This window comes from Trachurus trachurus (genome assembly GCF_905171665.1).
Source record: "Trachurus trachurus genome assembly, chromosome: 24".
Classification (NCBI taxonomy): domain Eukaryota; kingdom Metazoa; phylum Chordata; class Actinopteri; order Carangiformes; family Carangidae; genus Trachurus; species Trachurus trachurus.
In genome coordinates, this window is record NC_139910.1 from 27146905 (window position 1) to 27166956 (window position 20052).

Sequence of the window (20052 nt, forward strand, 5' to 3'; positions counted from 1 at the left end):
TAAAGAGTGTCGGACAAACTCTGGCCCATAAACCACTGCCTCGTGCAATGCTGGTGGGTGGGTTTAAAGGGACATTGTGTAACTTCTCCTATTATCTATTCACGAAAATTGATTTTTTTTTTAAAGTACGCTTTTCATTCATCAATAATTACCCCCATCAACAAAGTGAAGTGTTCCTTTCAGCTCTGAATGAGCCGTTCATATCATTCATATCTCCATGGAGCGGGTAAGCTCGGTGCTGGCTGCCATGTGGTGTCTCCATGTTTTTACGTTCAGCGTGACGGTAGGAAACCACGGAAACTCAGTGGAGACACCGGAGCTGTCGGCTCAGGTCGAGGTGGCGTCTGTGAAAAGTCACCGCGGTAACGCAGTGAGGAGGAATGGAGCGTTACACTGATGCTGCATTCACCTGCAGTCGGGCAGACGGCCGTCGCTAACAAACCAGATGTCATTTTAGTCACAGAAGTCCAGAGAAAGCCGGTAAAACGTGGGTCAGGTAAACAATACCACATCGCCATGACAACATATTGTCACGTGTATTGTTTTGCCTCGTGCTGATGGACCACTTGTTTACATAGAGGCTTGTTTATGCCGTTACGTGCAGCGGCTGTCGTCCGTCTGCCGTCTGCCCAATTTCATGTGAATGCAGCATGAAAAATACGACTGAGCTGCTTGCCATATACAACCGCAACGTTAGATGGGAGTAATTCCTTCATAATGTACCTTTAATGGTTAGTGCTGAGCTGGTTAATCACCTGCTAGCTGCAGCTTCATACTACAAACATGCTACATCCTTCTAATCCTCTCTGTCTTTCTCCATCACAGAATGAGGGAGCGGGGGTCGCCAACGGAGCTGTCGCCACAAAGACAGCAGGGACGGACGGTGAGTTGGAAATTGAAAATTGAAATCAATCTAATGTTTACCTTTCACTTACATTTTCTTATCTAAATTTCCAGACCCGGAAACAGCCTACTCATCGTGGAGAGACCACAGAGACATGCCTCCCAGCACACTGGAGAGAAACAACCACATGAGCACTAACCCCACAGCCACATAACAAACACTGTACGGAAAACAGGAGTTGCTCATTTCTACAGGAGGAAAGAGGAAATCATACTCAACAGCACATAATTTTTTCCACACTTGAAGTCATCGCAAATTAACAGATGGACAGAAAAAGACAGAGGAAGAATGGAAAGATGGCCAGTGTCCTCTTCCATCATCTCCACCTTGACTTCATCACATCAGGCCTTCACTCATCTGGATGGAAACCCTTTTAAAAATCATCTGCTTCCTCAATTCTGAATTCACCCGACAGGAACTTTTCATCCATAGACTCTGTTCATTACACGTCGACTCAACTATTTTTTGAAGAGTTTGGAATCTGTTTTTATTTTGTACTTAATTTAACTTAGATGTTTTTAACTGTAAAAACGCAGCAGTTAAAAGAAAAAGAGTAAATCAAGTTGTCACTTTCATCTGTGTTGCTCTCAACTGAAGTGTTGATTTGTGACTTATTTGGTTTTATTTTATTACCACTGATCAGCACAAAGTCATATTGATTTGTAACACTCATTGTTTTCTCACTGTAAAGCTACTAAATTATGTAATATTCACAAAGCTCTCAGTGGGAAATAAGAGTCGAAGAACTGTAACAGTGAGCTTTCATCTGGTTTACAACAGATTGTGTTTACTTCCTTCTCTGTTTGGCATATTTAGTGATGTGCTCAGTGGCTCTCTCACTGGGAGTCTAAATTAAATCAATATCATTGTTATATGGTTTAAATTATGAATCTATAGGGTTAAGAAAGTTACTCATACTGTTTACCTATGATGTTTCCATTAGCTTGGATGGGATTTCTGGTTATGTGTTGCATTTATTGACAGTGTGATATTGGTGGTGAGAGGGGATATTCCCAGCCTTTGTATTTTCATTATCAATGAAGGGATCAACTTCCTATTTGTTCTTTTGTGTTTCTTTCTGTTTGGTCTAGAGTTTATCAGTCCGAACAGTTCCTGATCAGGTCATCAGGTATAGATAAAGTCTCTTGCTTTAATTGTAAACATGCATGCATGACATTTCATGCTACTTGTGGGTCTGTTTGTTCTGGAAACAAAGATAGTTAAAAGGGCCAGGCAGGTGGTGATGAGACGGGAGTGGCACCTCAGTCTGCTGGGACCAAAGCAGAGCAAAGGTTGTAAGACCTCGAAACAGGGTGGGGTTGTCATTCTTGTAATGCCAGTTCTCCTGCCATGCGTTGTTGTATTAATCTGCTAAAATGTCCAAATAAACACACCCAACTGAGACAACATGATGTCAGTGATAATGACTATGGCCCTAAAACCCACTGACTATGACTAATGTTGTCGGCTGTGACCATGAGGTACCTGCTTAAAATTCAACCATTTGAACTATTTTACATGAGGGATTCCTGTGTTTGTCTTTCTCTGAATCTCACTGACTTGGGTGGGGCTCAGCAGGAGAAAGTTATGTTATGTACTTGGGCTGGCACCACTCCCAGTTTATCAACACTTGAATATAAATTGCATGACTGTTTGGCCACTGTCAGTCAAATCTGACAAAACCAGCACCCACACAGTCCTGATAGAGCAGATGAATCCGAATAAATACCCATAAAACCCTGTTTAACCCCATGTCTCCTTCAACGTGAATAGCTACTAATTAAATCCTACTTGATTTTATAAAGAAATGCTTAAGTCAGTCAGTCAGTCAGTCAGTCAGTCAGTCAGTCAGTCAGTAGTTAGTATTTAGGGCATTCTAAGCAGAGCTGAATATTATACAAATATTATTGGGATTTTTTTTATATGAATCATAATTTATGTGGCAGGATCAGATGATTGAATGATGATTCCTCACCTGGTAGAGCTCATAACATTTAGGCTCAGTCTTTACTACAGCAGGGCTCTTTACTACATCTCTCTCCCTCTGTACACAGGTGCATCTGGGGAATATGGCTGTACGCTGGATCATCTTTGTAACGCCACAATATTTTTTATATCCTGACACTCCTGCAGTTTGGATATTTGCACTTAGCCATATTGAGCTTGAGGCTATTTCAGTTAATTGTTCTGCCCTAACCTCATGGATTCTCTCAACTGGGCCACCACTGTGATCCAGACTGAACAACTATTGGATGACTATAAATGTGTCTATCCCTCCATGTTCCTTTTCTGAATGGATGAATAAACATTTGAACAAACAATTGAACAGATCGTTGTGAAATTTGGTACAGAAGATGAATCCTATACAGAGTTGGGTGATCCATAACCTTTACATGTAGCCCCACCTGCAGGTTAAACATCCATGGTTCTGTAATGGTGAACTGTGATTTGGGGATCTCCTGACCGTTTCCCATGTTCCACTATGACACATACACTTGTGGTTTTGAATAAAATATCTTGACAACTATTGCGTGAACTATAATAAACTTTGGTTTAGAAAGTCATATCACACACAATTAATTGAATTGGCAAATGTAAGTGTGTTATAAGCTACTGTAAAATGATGAATATAAGGTATTAGATCCACAAAACATCAGCATTTTAGCATGGTCATTTTCCATTATAGCCTTTTTACTCATTTAAGATAGGGTGGTATTGTTTGAAATAGAGGATAACTCATTTTGTGACTTAAAATTGACATGATTTAAATTTTCAACTTCATTTGTCCAAATTGTGACTCCAATTTTTCCACCCAAACTGTAAGAAAAACACTATAATCTATTAACTAACTCCAGCATGTACCCACTGGTCAAAAGCAGTTAATGTCTAGTTAAAATCATTCAGGGCTGCTCGGCTGTTAATGATATTATCATCAACATCAACCAGTCCGACCAGTCAGAGCAACTACCAGAAGCCTGCCAAGGTTGGTGTCATCACGAAATGAAATATGAAGGTAAGGAATTCAGTCTGGTCTAGGAATCAGATTGGGACTAGGATTGGGTTACTCTCTCTCTCTAGACTGTGTCAGTGCTCAGACCCCCAAATCCCTGCTGACTAGATGTCTGGTGGGAAGGTTGCAGACAGCCAACACTAATCCGGTCTCTCAAACACACACACTGAGGCGTGGGCACAGAGACACCCATAAAAAGTCCTGTTTGATCTCCATGAGGGCAATTTATCATATGCAGTTGGGGGTTGACATGCTGTATTATAGGCCCACCATGGAGTCATCGGTTTTTATTAGGCCTGACCTATTTGCATTTGATTAAAAACAATTAATGGTGCTTGAAGGTGTCCAATCACTGATCTGCGTTTGTGCTATTTCTTAAAAAAAAAAAAAAAACCAAGACAGATCAGTGTCTGCATAATATTTAAACAGCCTACAGTTTAATAGCTATATTTTATCTCTTTAACATGCCTATATTTCATATTATAGCTTGTGTGCACTAATAATTTTATGCCAAATAAAATATGTAAAATGACTGTTAAATAATCATGTTTATGTCATGTCTTTATTTACAAAGGGAAGACACCAAAACATAGACACCATTTCTGCTGCTCATGTGACTGTGATACATCACAATAATGGTGCAGATTAGTGTGTGTGTATGTCAGACAGACAGTCAGTCAGACAGACAGAGTAGGATGCTGCTGCTGCCGCTGCTGCTCTGGTAACCCCTCACCTAGATCATCCTCTTGTGCACGGCGCTGCAGGCTGATATCTCTGCGCTCTGCCCAGCTGTCACCCCCGGCATTGGTCCACCAAGCAGACACACGTAGGCGCGTAACCGACCGACCGACCAACCCCCTTTTTTCCCCCCCGGCCGGCAGACTGAGAAGAGCCGGCGAGCGGCGGGACAGCCAGGCAGCTAGACCCGACCCCGGCCCCGGCCCCGCTGCAGCAGCTCCGACGGGACAGACAGGACCTGAGGTCTCCAGTCTCCAGCGACCGAGTGAGTCCATTAAATACATCTTCTTTTAGTTAGGGTCGATGTGTCTGTTTTGCAGCGATGGTAGGCTATCTGGGGGGAGGGAAAGAGGGAGAGGAGGGGGGTTTCTCCCGATCTCAATCTCCGTTGCCGGGTGGAGATCAGTGATGTAGTTGAGGCAGGATAAACTGTGACTTCTTGCTCAGTTCATATCCTCAAACGCACCACAGCCGCCACCAGAAACACTGTAAATTGTATGAAATAGTGAAAGTGTGACCCGCTTCCCGTGAATCTCAGTCTTCGTCTGTAACTTGGATCAATTGTGCAGTTAAACCATCCACAAGGAAACAACAACACTCAATATTTTATACTAACTGGCCTCTATTGAAATGCGCGATTTTCGGTAGCCTACACGTCAGCGACTCATATGCGCATTTATAAATATGATTTCAGCTGCATTTACGTCCACTACATCAGTGGGTGGATGACGTGATTATTATTGTCGGCATTTGTGTTGTTATTACCGATCATTCACACTGCAGGCATATCTTCCTGTTAATCCCTGCACGGTGTGTCATTTCACTTTCAAGTGCTTTTTTACTTCCACTCTGTGTCCAAAAAATGGTGTTATTTTCAGCGATAGTCCCTCGACCAGAGCTCAGACCCTCCCGGACAAACTCGTGTCTCAACACGTTGTCAGAAAGGAGGTGTGTGACTGAAAATAAGAGCTCCGCCAATCAGCGGCGGCGACCCGCCCACACTGTGCCGCTTGTTTACTACCGAAGCTCGGCGGTGATTGGCGGAAAGGTGGGGAAAATCGGGCTTTGTGCTGCGTTCGTGTCCAAGGGAGAGAGTTGGGAGATTATAGCTTCGTTGTTGAAAATAACGTTAGGTGAAGAAGGCTTTCAAGGATTTGAAGGACTGGGCCCGCACTTCATTCATTTTAACAGTAGGCTACATTTCTGTCATAAAGGTGAATTATAATTGTAACAATTACAGCCACTAAGGTAAGCCCAATTTTCTTCCTGAAATAGCCTTATTATAAACAATGTAAATCAGTTTAAGTCCTGGTAACTGTCAGCCTACCTTTTGACAGTTTGTATATTCAATTTTCCTTATACATTATTTTTTAATACATTTTCTGAATAATATTATTATTATTATTATTATTATTATTATTATTATTATTATTATTATTATTATTATTATTATTATTATAGGCAGCACCAAACAGTTATTTTCATTATCAATGAATCTGTTAAATAAAGTTTTGGTCAACCATGTTTTTCAGAAAATAGTGAAAACTGTCCCTAGACCTAGCCTATCTCTAGAATGTAAAGATATTCAGTGCTCAACAACGTTAAAATGGGAAAAGCAGTAAATCCCCATATCTGAAAATCTAAAAATACAATATAATTGGTATTTTTGTTTTACTAAATTGATAGAATATATTTAAATAATTAATATTTTCTGCAGTGGTACCTCAAATGCACTCATGTGAGTAGCTGACTTATTTGCAGTCCATCCAAAAGCGGATCAGAGCCAACAAGATTCTTCAGGAAACACCAAACATGTAGTTAAACAGTAAAAGATTATATTACAACTTGAAATACGGTCAGTTAAAGATGATTAACACTAAAAAGCCACTGCTTTGAGCTGCTCGACTTTTTAATCAGGGTTTTTCCTGTGTGTCATGAATGCAACATTGCCCCCATTTTACTTCTATGGGCTACAGGCCACAGTGAATGCACCCAAACGTCAGATTATGTCTGCGGAACGTGTTATCAGCGTTAACAGAGTTGATAATAAAACCACAGCAAGATTTCGTTTCGGACAGAATCTAAATCCACACAAGTCTGTGTGTTAGCTTCAAATTCCAGCTATAATTTCAAATCCCCTGTGATGTGTTTCCTCTGCACTATCAGGCACAGATGCACGATGGAGTGTGAGTGCATGGTGTGTGTGTCAACGCTTACTCATTGGCCAAGTTGCTTTCACCTTAGATTGACACATTCATTCATCATTGGAAGCCTGATATTTATCATTTGCTGCCATGGGACATTCAAGTAACCCTCTACTTTCATAGCTTCATGCTTTTAGGAAGGAAGCTGTGCAAACATGAAAATGAAACTTACTGTAGGACAGTTGGGGAATATTATATAAGACTATAGCAAACTCTCAGTTTAAAGGGGCACCCCATCAATTTAACACAGAACTCATCATTAGGAGGAAACAGTGAAAACAGTTGTATACTTGTCCTGTCATTCTGGGGAAGCTTTATCAAGTCTGAAAAAAAAAACCCTGATGATGTCATCTGGGTTTTTTTTTTATCCTAACGATGGGTACCTTGGCTTTAGCCGCAGACATGGAACAGAAAGTGTGCGTTGACAACGAGAGGTGTAAACTTCCCTTTAAATGGGCCTTTCGATGGCAGAAATGGTCGGATGAAAGATGCTATTTGCATACTGGGAAAACCAGACTATCTTTGTGACTGATTTTGACCAGTCTTAAAAAAAAACTTCCTCTTTTGAGTTTCACAATTGTATCAAAGCTCATTACTAAATTATTGCATTGAGCCTCTTCTAGTCACTGTTAGTAATATTTCTCTAAAAAAATCATGCTGGTTGCCTTGTCTGCAGGAAGGAGCGACGCTGTGCGAGGTCCCTTCATTGTGTGCAGCAGCACCATGGCAGCTATGGGACCGGAGCACAGAGCTGGAGCAGGGACGGCAGCCTGCCCGTCGGGACTGCAGACCTGCATCTCCACGACAACACACATCAACAATGGGCCTGACATGCAGCACACTGCTGTAAGTTGACTGAGGGGGATGAGAGTCCTGTTCAGAAAACACATATTTCTTGTATGCATTTGTTAATTATGTTGTTATATCCATACTTTTGACTTTTTTTTTAGACTTTATTTATTTGCACATAAAAAATAAAACAAAACATTTACTTATTGCACATGAAAAAGAAATGTGCAGGTGAGGTCTGAAACCCGAGGGCTTATAACATGACCTCACCTTGATCTAACAAATAATTGAAGCACAGTCAAGAAATAATAATCACATACCTTGTGCAAGGTATAGAAATAACAACATTTAAAAAAAAAAAAAAAAAAAAAAAAAGAAAGGAAAAAAATGAAAAAGCCACTTTCCACTTTACTTTTAATTCATGTAAAATGTTCTAAAACTTCTCACTAGCGGGCAGATTGCTGATATTAGGTTTGCATCACATAACAGGTGCACTGTTACGATAAGAAAACAAGCATTCTTCACAGTTTCAGTCCTGACTGTGCTCTCACAAATGAGGTCATAGTTTCCTTCCACTGTGTTAGATGTAATATACTACCTGGTCAGAGGTTGGCAGCCACTTCCTTTTCATACTGTTTCACTGGCAGATCGCGCCGTCGGCCGCCAGGACGCCACAGATGGACAGGAAATATTCTCTTAACTGTTTTATTCATGGCAACAGCAAGACTCGGTTGCAGGTCCTCAGAGTCCCATGTAAACAGCTTAACCCAACAAAGTCTGTCCGTGTCTGGAGGGGTGATGCATGGCACAAAAACCACAACTTGGACCTTATTATTTTACTACCTCTGTTTACATGTGTGTCCACAGAGCTGTGTGCAGACTAACAAAGCTTTCATGGAGAGTGGGCATCACAGGAGCAAAACATCGGCTCACCTGCAGAGGGAGGCTGAGCCAGGCTGGAGGAACCTGGCTGCCCCCCTGCAGACTGTGGGACCTGCAGTCCACCTGGGGAATGCATCAGCTCCATACAGGTGAGGGGGCGCTAGCAGTGTCAAGAGTGTGAATGTGGAGATTTATCATCACACCAGTCTTATGTTATGTTATCGTATCTCCTCTTCAGCTTCCGCAGCCCAGAGTCCGTGGAGATGGATGAGATCATGGCCGCCATGGTGCTGACCAGTCTGTCCTGCAGCCCTGTGGTCCAGAGTCCTCCACAGACAGACCCTGTACCAGGTCTGTCTCATATGATGTTGCACCTCCTTTAATCTATCCCTGATCATTTTAATTTTATTTTTATTTATTGAACTATTGTTATTTATCTGTATTAGGCTACTGCTTGTAATTGTGATTTTGCTGCCTCTTGGCCAGGTCTCTTTTGAAAAAGAGATTCTACATCTCAATAAGCTTTACCTGGTGAAATAAAAGTTAAAGGAATAGTTCACTCAAAATTGAAATTTCACTCATTATCTACTCACCCTCATGTCGACTAAGGGCTGGGAGAAGTCCAAATTTGGACGGACCAGGAAGAGGAGCTTCCGCTGCAAACAAGCTTAAAACATAGACTTATTTAATTTTTTTCGGAACAATTTCGCATTTCGGGGCTTCAATACAAGACGGACATTACATACGAGCAGCATGGAGGTATTTGGATGTTTTTTGGTGTGTCTTTTTGTTACGAAGACAGTTGGTATCCATTTGCAACCGTTATATGGACATGCACTGCTACACTGAGACCCCCTGTAACTCAGAGAAGCCACGGAGGACTCTGAAACTTCTCCCAGCCCTTAGTCCACATGAGGGGGAGGAGATAATGAGTGCAATTTGAATTTTGGGTGAACTATTCTTTTAAATAAATAAAATAAATATCATCACCACCAGACATCAGTGATAAAAGGGCATATGAGCTGTTGGCTGTTACTCATGGCTTTATTGGTTATAGTATTAATCAGCTTTGCAGGTTTAAGCAGTAATGTAGATTCATTCATTTCTTTCTTCATGCAGTGGCCTGATGGGGGTCCAGAGGAAATGCAAAGCTCTATGTAAAACTAGAAAACACCCAGAGGAATCAGTCGTTACAGAGTTACAACACAAGTAACCACAGTGGTGACGTTTTTGTTTGTAAAATGCTGTATATCGTGGCTGTAGCTCTTTGCTATTTTAAGGCTACGCTAAGGAAGCAGTCTTAGTTACAGAGCAATATCCATCTTTTGTTCACTTGAACAGTTTAGCAATAAAACTCAATGTTGCTCAATTGATTCCATTCACAAGTTGTGATGCTACAACCTGTCTGTGGTGTAAACATTATAGCAGTTAAAGCTAACTATGTTTAGCTTGTGTTAGCAAACTGTAGGTGGATCTTGATGCTGCTGCATGTAGCCTGACCTAAGTGACGTCACTGAGTCAACTTCATAGATTTGTGCCTCTGCTACGCTACATGTTAGCATTTGACATAAATACCAAAGATCCTCTACTATGACAAGATGGCTCATTCCAAGCTGCGCCAATGATATGAAATGGTACACTTCCTGTTTCCTAGTGGTGGCGTGGTCACCTGTGCCCCCACCTCGTGTTGTGAATGTGTGTGTGTGTGTATGGATTTATAAAAGTTGTCGGTAGAGGAAAGTGAGCTATAGTTTCTTATGATAACATTAAATATTTACACAGCTAACAGTCATATTTAGCATTACGAAAATTAGTTTACGAAAATGAGCGAACTTTAGTTGACGTTGCCTAGGAGATCTGAGCCAAATCTTGCGATTGTTTTGTTGAGACAGAGACAGGTTTTGAACAATGATGTGTCCGTCTGAAATCTGCCATTTTCATGTCATAATGTTCAGAAGAGATGTGGTTTGTGAAAAATTAGTCTACTATTACTTTGGTGACCATGAGGCGAAAGAATCGACCATAATCTGTGCTCATGTTCACTTCTCCCATTGGAGTCATGTGCTACTGGTCTCCTAAAGGGCCCGTCGTGGGCGTGTTGCTTCTTAACCTTCTTTGATAATACTACAAGTACCACAGTGACAGTATCAGTAAAGTAAAGTAACACAGCCTCGCTTAAAAGTAGCAAAGACTAGAGCATGTTAAGTTCTAGCAACATCTTTCATATTGTATCTTCCTTCTTTAACCTTAATTAATATAAGCTTATTTAGCCAAATGAAAAAATAGACAATGTGCTATTTTTAAAGGTGCTATTTTGAATTTTCTTGGCAGAGCGATAAACAAAATATGACTAAATAGGGGATGGAGCAAGGTGGGAGTAAACAGAAGGAGTAAAACGGTGGTAAAACTGTCTCAGTAAAGAGGTGCACGTCACAACCTTGGCACCGGCGTGGGACACCTGCTGTTCTCTGTAGGATGGGCAGAGAGGACGCAGCAGAGAGCGGTCCCAAACGCACACCGTCTATTTTCACCACAAAGACGCAGGGAATGTTTGAAATCTCAACCATAAAGGTATCATTTCCTCAGAGAGCTGTTAATGGCAGGGTTGTCTCCACTTTTAGGGTGAAAACACATCACACATGTTGTTTTCAGAATGTTTCTATCATTACAATCCTGAGGGGAAATAGGTCACTGAGATAAAAACTTACAGTGACCCCCCCTCCCTCCTCTCTTCCAGCTGGCTCATCGTCGTCAGCTGACATGGAGTGCGGTGGCGGCGAGCTCTCTGACAGTGGCAGCAGTGGCTACTGGAGTTGGGACCATGGTAACGCAAGCCCCACCCCCTCGCCGTCTGTAACCGAGATGGACAGCAGCCCCGACGACGGCCTGCACATGGAGCTGGAGCAGGGAGAGGAGCTTAATGCCAAAAAGCCAAAGGTAGTACATGCTGCCTTGAAAATGTAAACACAAGTACAGGTGACATGAGAAGCCTCTGTGATGTTTCTAGGTTTCTCTTTACTCTCCATCCCGTGCTTTACCTTTGCTGCTTCTGTCTCTCTCACAGAGCTCTTTCAGAGGTGTGTACAAGTGTCTGTGGCCCAGTTGTGGCAAGGTGCTAACATCTTCAGTCGGAATAAAACGACACATCCGTGTGCTGCATCTGGGGTGAGCCGACATTTCAGCTACGTATTAATCATAGGGAAAGCAAGTGTTGAAACAATAGCTCAGTTAAGATTCATTTACCAAAGTCTTACTGTTATTCTACTGCTCCTGCCCCCCCCCCCCCCCCCCCCTCCCCCTCCCCCAACCTCCTTTCCCACATGTTTTACTTTTTAAAAAAGACAGACTGCCTGGGGCGAGGAACTGTTTTTTTTTTTTTTTCCATCCACCCCTTGAAACTGCACCACAGTCTCTCCAGTAACATAAGATGATAAAAATGCTCAACTTTTTACGAATTTGAACAAGTGGAATTAGGGATGACAACAACAGTGTGTCTTGTTTATTCTAGCTGTTAGCGAGCTAAAGATGTTTGAAATTAAAAATGTATTGTGTATATGTACAATTAAGATTTAAATCAAGAACTGTAATTAATTATTTGACTAGACTGATTTGAGACTTAGTAGCTGTAGTATTCCTTACAGTGTAGCATGTTAACTGCAGTTTCTGTAATACAGTAACATTTTAGAAGTGTATTAAAATATATATATCATTTCTTTTGGGGGGATTGTATCAATTGATTTCTTCAGGGGCAGTCCACATTGTTTCTCCAGTGTAGTCTGGGCTGTAGTGGAAACCAGACAGGTCTGCACAGTGGAACATTTCTGAGTTGAAAAATAACATTAAAAAAACAAGAGGGGATGAATTTTTTACCGACTGATTTCTCTGACTTGGTTAGGGGAAGTGATGAAACATTTTTGAGATTTTACATCTGGGACAGAGAGAGTGCTGCTTTCAGTAACGCTCCAAACAAACAAATCACTCTGTCTCTCTTGTCTGTCTCTCCCGTCCTCACACACAGCAGTGGATCAGACCAGTCCCAGAGGGAGGAAGACTTCTACTACACCAAGATCTCCTGTGAGACGGTGGATGCCAGCTCGGCTCCAGCCCCTTCCCAGCAGGCTCTGGGCCAGGCCTCGTCCTCGTCCTCTCATCTCAGCTGGGCCTCCTGTGGTTCTCCGCCGGCCTCAGGGCTCCAGATCCCCCCGGCTCACAGGCCCAGGTCCAACTCCAGCTCTGGGCCAGGCCCGAGTAGACCCAGTCCACTCAGCCAGTCGGCCCCCAGCAGCTTTTGGCAGATCCACTCAGAGCATCTCTATCAGGTGGGTGCAGCAGCGTTGCTCTCGGTTTCTGAGGGGATTTGGCCTGTTATTGACTGTGAAGAATCAAACAGTTTATATAACCGTTTATAATAGTTTAGATCCAAACTCATTTTAACATGATGTAATGTTTGGCTGCCAATAAATGCTATAAATCACAATATCTGCCCATTAGGGTTGCAAAGGGGCGGAAAATTTCCAGTACATTTCCGGTAAATTTCCAGAAACTTTCCATGGGAAGTTAAGTTGGGGAATTTTGGAGTAGAATATTCCAAATTGGAAACCTTCCATGGGAATTATGGGAATGGGAATTTATAAGAATTATTGGGAATTAACTGGAAATTGGGGGGTAACTGTATCATATCCAAACATAAATGTAAATATTTTGTTTTGTCATAAGCAGACATCCATGCAAAATAATACAATTAAAAAACATGACATTTCAACAGATTTATTTGTGAGTAGAACTTTATCAAGTTTTAATTCTTGTATGAAAAATCAATTGTGCGTGCATGTGATTGAGGAATAGCATAATATTCAAGTGTACTTGCATTAAATCTGGTTGTTTTAGCCAAGATTATGCTACAATATATTTTCCCCAACTATATTTAAGTTCCCTGTTAAGGGCCAACCTTCAGTTTTGTAAATTTCGGATTTATTCCCATTTATTCCCATATATTCCCCATGGAAAGTTTCCAACTTTGAAAATTCCCGAAATTTTGCAACCCTACTGCCCATATAATTGCAGCAAAGCCAAACGGCCACATGATGCATGAGAGCGGTATCAAACCTAATGTCCAACATTAGCATTTGTCTCATCTGGCTAATAGCACCGACCACAACTAGTAAATGTGTTTCATTATTACTGGTCTGATTCATGTGGCTGACCAGGTGATTAATTAGTGTCGTGTGGGTGGATGGAAATGTGCTCCACCAGCTGGAAAACCTGGAACCACATTAACCGACTCAGATAATTAAATTTGTCCCGGTTTTCTATGATTATTCTCTTAATGCCTTGTCATCTGTCTAAATACTGTTTCAAACCTGATAGGAAGATGATTCTGAGAGGATCCTCCTCACTCTGTCTTATTTCTGGGAATGTTTGAGGTTATATTGAGTTTTGGCACAGAGTACCTACCTATCGAAGTATTGGCACTGATCAATCTCGAATTTCAATAAACAATTGTTTACTTCCCAGAATATGAGTTCCCTGGAACCGAGCTGTATTTTGGGGAAGGAAGAAATGTTTTGAGAGCGATGAAAGGAGACAGCACGGCCCTTGTTAGCATGAATTATTAAATGTCAGGCGTAGATTTAATGTGTGACTACAGGAATTTACTTTCCAAACATCAGTTTCCAAATTCAATCATCTTTTCCATGAAATCAGGCTATAAAAGAAAACAAAAACAGATGTATCTCACTTCCCTTTTCTGCTAAATAGAAGAAAGAAAGAAAAAGGACTTGAATTACCATAATTTTACTGGAGTTTGTGCGCAGACGTCTCATGTTACACCGTGTTGTTCCAGAGGTCCTCCTCGCCCGGCGCGCCCCATGCAGATACCCCTCTAACGAGCCAATGAGCTACAACTTTGTTTATGCATCACAAAGCAGCACATTTTACTGGTGACCTGCATTTACCCTGTACCACTGAGCATGTAAATGGATGCTTTGTGACAGTGAGAGACTAAGCTGTCGGCTTGCTCGCTCCCCCAAGGAGACCAGACTCAGAGCAGCCTGTAAAAGGCAGAAAAACACTACATGGATTCTTCCAGAGGAGTTGTACTCGACGGCCGTTTGTGTATGCTCACTTTGAACCGATACAACCTTTAAACTTTGAAAAAAAAAAATTAAAACAACCATGATAATTGCGATTTTGCACGTGACTCAGATGCTGTGCCAGGGTTGTCTTTAGTTTCCTCATGGATGCATTAATCTAGTGGTGCGTGTTGGATTGTGGGTCAGTGTTTTTGTGTGTCGCGGCTGCTTTGTCGAGGCTCTGTAGTTTTTAAAACAAAGCAAAAAAAAAAAACGTATATCTTTGTTTCCAATCCAGGTACAGTCACTCCAAAGGGTTATCTTATCACGGTGTAGATTTAGAACCGGCACATTTAGTTTGGCGTATACTCGTCGTGTACAGATTTTCTCCATGTACTTGCCCTTCCACGGGGGCGGGGTGTTTGGAATGTAGGCATGTGCTTTGTTCAGAGAGGCCAGGGCTGCACAGGAAGGAGAAGTAGAGCAGAGGGAATGGGAACAACTTCACAGGAAAAGATTTAATGTCATGACATTTTTCATTTTGCCTGTTAGTTACAGCAAATGGACAGAAAGAGGAGGACAAACTTTAAGAATTTGTTTGCTGGAGTGGTGGAGCCTGACAGATGGTCGGGATGAGCTGGCTGCTGGTTGTCGTTGTGGCAACAACTCTGTATCAGTTTGAGCTGTAAAACTACACAATAGAACATCTTAACTAATTCTCTGTCCGCTAAATAAATATTGTCTTTAAGAGGATGGTGTATAATGAACAGTGCAGTATTGTAGCACAGTGTCACATAGGTTTATCACACAGAACAGAAAACGTGAGATCCTTAAAGGGATAGTTCAACATTTTGGCAAATTGGCCCATTGCCATATAGTTTTAGGAGTAGGTTTCGTTACCTTTAATTGTCGGTGCAAGCTATTTTTAGAACGGCGGAGCAGAGCCGCGAGCTGCTCAGAGCTACGCTACGGAGGCTAATGGGATTTCTTGGTTTCCCTCATCAAACTCATCAAATACACAATCCAACAACTCCACAACGCTCTGGTGGACAAGTTGTGACCGTGAGCGTTACGAGACAGAGGCAAATTCAGAGCCTGCTTGCTGAAAAACTACCCTGATGGGTTAGGGTCAGGGTTGCACCGACAATTAAAGGTAACAAACCTATTTCTAAAACTATAGGTATGGCAATGGGCCAATTTTCCAAAATGTTGAACAATCCCTTTAAAGCTTAAGCTGCTGTATAATATTGTAACACCTACAGATAAGATAAGATAAGATAAGATGTACTTTATTGTCCCATTCAGGGAAATGTAGGTGGTTGTGGTTGACTTTCACTGCTGCTGTCTCTGGTGTCATTGTCAGCAACATCTGCAACTGCTTAAGAGGAAAAGCTTTGAAAAAGAAATCCCCACACTGGCTGGACAGCACCGAGCCACAGAGAGAGACAAAGTTAGCAAACAGCCAGTGAACACAGTGGAGTATGAAGCAGCTCGCCAACGACTAAAACAGCAAACAGGAGGGTGAATATCGGCTTCACGTGTGTCCACAGGTCAGAAAACATAATCCACAAACCACAACACAATCTGAGAGATGCAGTATGTAGCTGTACTAGACGTGTTGGTCTACATGTCAGCCATATCAAGAGGTGTTACAGCCTGTTAACAGATTGACAGCTGGTTTCTTCTGCCCCCAAGTGGCCAAGACATCAGTCAGAGGAGGTTTGAATGGTTTTAGAAAAAAATGAAATGTTCTTTTGCTCCTCACAGGAAATTGAATGTCATACAGTGTAAAGACCTTCAGACACAGTGAGTCATGTGCTGTCTCTTCTTCTTTTCTGTCTGAAGGCCTGTAGCCCCATCCAGGTATCTGTGTCACCCAGAAGCCCCGGCTGCCAGGGCTGGACGCCCAGCGCCTCCGCCTCGGGCCAGAGTAACACTCCGGTAGGTTTACTGGGTTTACGGGATAGTTCACCCAAAATTCAAATTTCACTCATTATCTACTCACCCTCATGTCGACTAAGAGCTGTGAGAGTTTTCAGAGTCCTCCGTTCCTTCTCTGAGTTACGGGGGGTCCGCGCAGCAGTATTTGTCCATATAATGGTTGTCAATGGATACCAACTTTCTTCGTCCAAAAAGACACACCAAAAAACATCCAAATACCTCCACACTGCTCGTCTGTAATGTCCCTCTTGTATTGAAGCCCCAACATGAGAAATTGTTCCTCCGCTCAGTGCAAATCACGCGAGATTTGCACTGACACAGGAAGAGCAGGGAACTGAGACACTGGGAGCTTCCGCTACAAACAAGCTTAAAATATAGACTTATTTATTTTTTTTCGGAACAATTTCTCATGTCGGGGCTTCAATACAAGAGGGACATTACAGACGAGCAGTATGGAGGTATTTGGATGTTTTTTGGTGTGTCTTTTTGGACGAAGAAAGTTGGTATCCATTGACAACCATTATATGGACAAATACTGCTGCACAGACCCCCCGTAACTCAGAGAAGGAACGGAGGACTCTGAAAATTCTCCCAGCTCTTGAGGTCGACATGAGGGTGAGTAGATAATGAGTGAAATTTGAATTTTGGGTGAACTATCCCTTTAAGCTTCTTTCTGTGCTTCACTTTAGATATGATTTCTGTTTATTACCAGAATGATCTGCTGATATTATGACAGTATCTAATTGGTAGTATGCTATAGATCAGTTAATTTAATTTAAACGTCTCATGATACAAGGGGCTCTCCTCCACTGTATCTAAGTACATACAATTGCTTCACTGTCCACCATGTGCGTCACTGACGTGCACATACAGTTACTGTATTTACTCTGTGTTGCTTGATGCTACTTACTGTTTTCATTAATCCGTGGTCATCGTATCTCCTCAGATGGTAAAACCACGCTGTCGGTCCGTCAGCGTTGGGGAGCAGTGGCTCCAACAGAACAGGCTGCAGCCAATGAGCGCCTCGCCCTCGCGCACTCACTGCTCCTTCAGGTGAGACATCACAGACCTGAGTTTGTTACTGATCAGTGTCTCACTACCAACAGTCTTCAGCTGTGAGATAAACTGCTAACTGCATAATGCTAAGTACATCTGAGGCTGATGGGAAAGTCAATAGTTTTGTTGGTGTTTGGTCATGCACTGATACACTGATACATTTGAATTTTGGCATAACATGAAATTGGCGATTGGTTACTATTAATTATTTGATCAAAACAGATATGCTAACCCATCAAATAGTTGTTGGTGGTTAATAAAACATAGACCATAAGTCTAAAACATGCTGCCAGTACTTCTTATTGGGATTTGTACTTCCACTATGTTAGAGAGAATATTTCCGACATTACCGAGGTTTGGATTATTCATTCTCCCATAATAATGTTTACAATTTCTACACCTGGATGGATGCCATAAATAAATATATATTTGCTTCTGTTTACCCTAATCTCAATCTCTCAGGAGACCTGTGGCTGTGATTCAGCAGTTGATGAAAATTCATCATTATGACTTGGATCTAATCATCATATTTTGCTGATTTGCATTATCAAATTTTAATCTCCATTTCAAGGAGCCGTGAAATGGACAAAAAACTATTAAATTGTGCATGTTTTATTCCAACATTTTTGTCGTAAACAAACTTTTGGAAACTCGAAATAACAGAGAAAACAAAAAAATAACTCAGTTCTTGTTTTAAAGGACCTGTCAATCACTGTGGGAGTGATAACAGGTTAGATATTATGCTGCTGTTCTGAGATGTGACAGCTGAGATGTAGATTAAGCATCAGGCCACAGCAGCAGCAGCAGCTATCAGGAGGGTGTCTTAGGTTTTGAACGCCGAGTGTAAATGAAGCTTTATTGATTCGAGTCCTGTCCACTATCATTCTCCTCCAGGTTGTCACTTTATCCCTCACAGGGTGACTGTCTTTAAAATCACATCTCCATGGTTCAGCCAGGGAAGATAAAAAATTGATTCAATCATCTCTTCATTTGTTATCAGTCTATTTCTCCCCTCGCTCTCATTTTTATATAAATAGATCTCTTTAAGAATGTGTGTGTCAGCGCCATCGCATCTCCTCACCATTTGTGCCTCTCCATCTGCAGGAAGGGTCGCGGGGAGGCCAAAAAGTGCCGCAAGGTGTACGGGGTGGAGCGCAAGGACCAGTGGTGCACCGCCTGTCGCTGGAAAAAAGCCTGCCAGCGCTTCCCTGACTAAAAACAGCTACGTGACGACGAGAGAGGGAGCGTTAAGAGACAGAGAGGTGGCCTGATGAATAAGTGATAAAAGAGACTTTTATCAAGAAGAGGAGATAATTCAGGGCCTGGGAGCCATCAAGAAAAACAACTGTTCTTTTATTACATGTGTTTTTTTTTTACTTTCAGCCTGTTTTGTTTCTTTCCTAAAGGAATGCAAAATAAATTTTCTGTATCTTTGTAACTTGATCTTGAGAACTGAAGTCTGCGATGGTGCTAACTGTTGACTGACTTTGACCATGTGATGTGCTAAGCCTACAATATTCTCCTACGTTATCCAAAGGTCATATTACTGCCCCTGTAGCTCCATTTTATTAGACTGCTACTTGGCTGTTTTCTTTATTCCAACCCTCTCTTCCAGTGGTTACACAGTGGTTATGATGTACATTATATTGTGTGCTTTGAGTTACATACAAGTATTTTATACTTTTTTTTTTTATCGTCGTGTTCGGCCCATGTATTGGGACGATTTTTTTCTTTTCTTTTTTGGAATATTCATGTTTTTTGGCACTTTGTTGGAATATAAACTCACAAGAATAAGCTATATTTGGTTTGACTCAACCAAGATCCTTCCATGATATGGATTTCCTTCCTGCCCATGTTGTTGGCATACGACCAGTGTTGTAAGGTTTTACCCACGAAGCTATGAGTCATAGCGGTGGGTCTAGCATTAGGAGAAAGAGTTTGTAATAGCAATAAAAAAAAGAGAGGAAATATATTGTCAGACACATTAAAAGCACTGAGAATTTGAGAGGCGGTTTGTTTTTGTTTTGTTTTTTTCTTCTGCATGACAGTGCACAAGAGAAATAGCAAACTATTTTATTGTAGTTTTCTCTATACACATTTTATATGAAGACTTGAAACAATGGTATAATGTTATAAATGTGGTCTGAAATGTACACTGTATTCACAAATTCATTTTTTGTGTGGAGGTTGACACACACACATGCATGTGCACAATTTTCACACACAAGCGCACACACACACACTGCAATTACCCACACACTCGTATGCATACATTATTACATCTCTTAATCAAACACTATTTAACACTATTAAGATGCAAAAAAAAAATGGATGTGACCTATGAAAATATCCTGATGGCAGAACAAATGACCAGAAACTGGAACATAAGGACCATAGTTAACATGCACAGTTCATCCTATTCCTTTGTTCTTAAACGGTACATTAAGATGGTTTTCA

The 20052-nt window shown here is 41.5% G+C and overlaps 1 protein-coding gene across 2 annotated transcripts; it reads left to right on the top strand.

The window, feature by feature from the left end:
* The first annotated feature begins 4792 nt into the window (after nucleotides 1–4792).
* On the top strand, nucleotides 4793–19596 carry znf395b (zinc finger protein 395b). Of its 2 annotated transcripts, none has more exons than XM_084000149.1 (10): nucleotides 4793–4917; nucleotides 7533–7702; nucleotides 8513–8676; nucleotides 8766–8878; nucleotides 11265–11464; nucleotides 11592–11692; nucleotides 12546–12846; nucleotides 16444–16539; nucleotides 17486–17592; nucleotides 18700–19596. In XM_084000149.1, exons 2-10 carry the CDS (start codon nucleotides 7580–7582, stop codon nucleotides 18809–18811), a joined length of 1317 nt encoding a protein of 438 aa, XP_083856275.1. In that variant the 5' UTR covers nucleotides 4793–4917; nucleotides 7533–7579; the 3' UTR covers nucleotides 18812–19596. The 2 variants fall into 2 exon arrangements, with proteins under 2 accessions (XP_083856275.1, XP_083856276.1); XM_084000150.1 differs by having other exon boundaries at nucleotides 12549–12846.
* The last annotated feature ends 456 nt before the right edge of the window (nucleotides 19597–20052 follow it).

What these genes read in the sequence shown, in the direction of transcription:
- znf395b (XM_084000149.1), top strand. Translation starts at nt 7,580, where the DNA reads ATGGCAGCTATGGGACCGGAGCACAGAGCTGGAGCAGGGACGGCAGCC. An exon ending in ACAGACAGACCCTGTACCAG is followed by an intron (nt 8,879 to 11,264) that starts GTCTGTCTCATA and finishes CCTCTCTTCCAG; the next exon opens with CTGGCTCATCGTCGTCAGCT. An exon ending in ATCCGTGTGCTGCATCTGGG is followed by an intron (nt 11,693 to 12,545) that starts GTGAGCCGACAT and finishes CCTCACACACAG; the next exon opens with CAGTGGATCAGACCAGTCCC.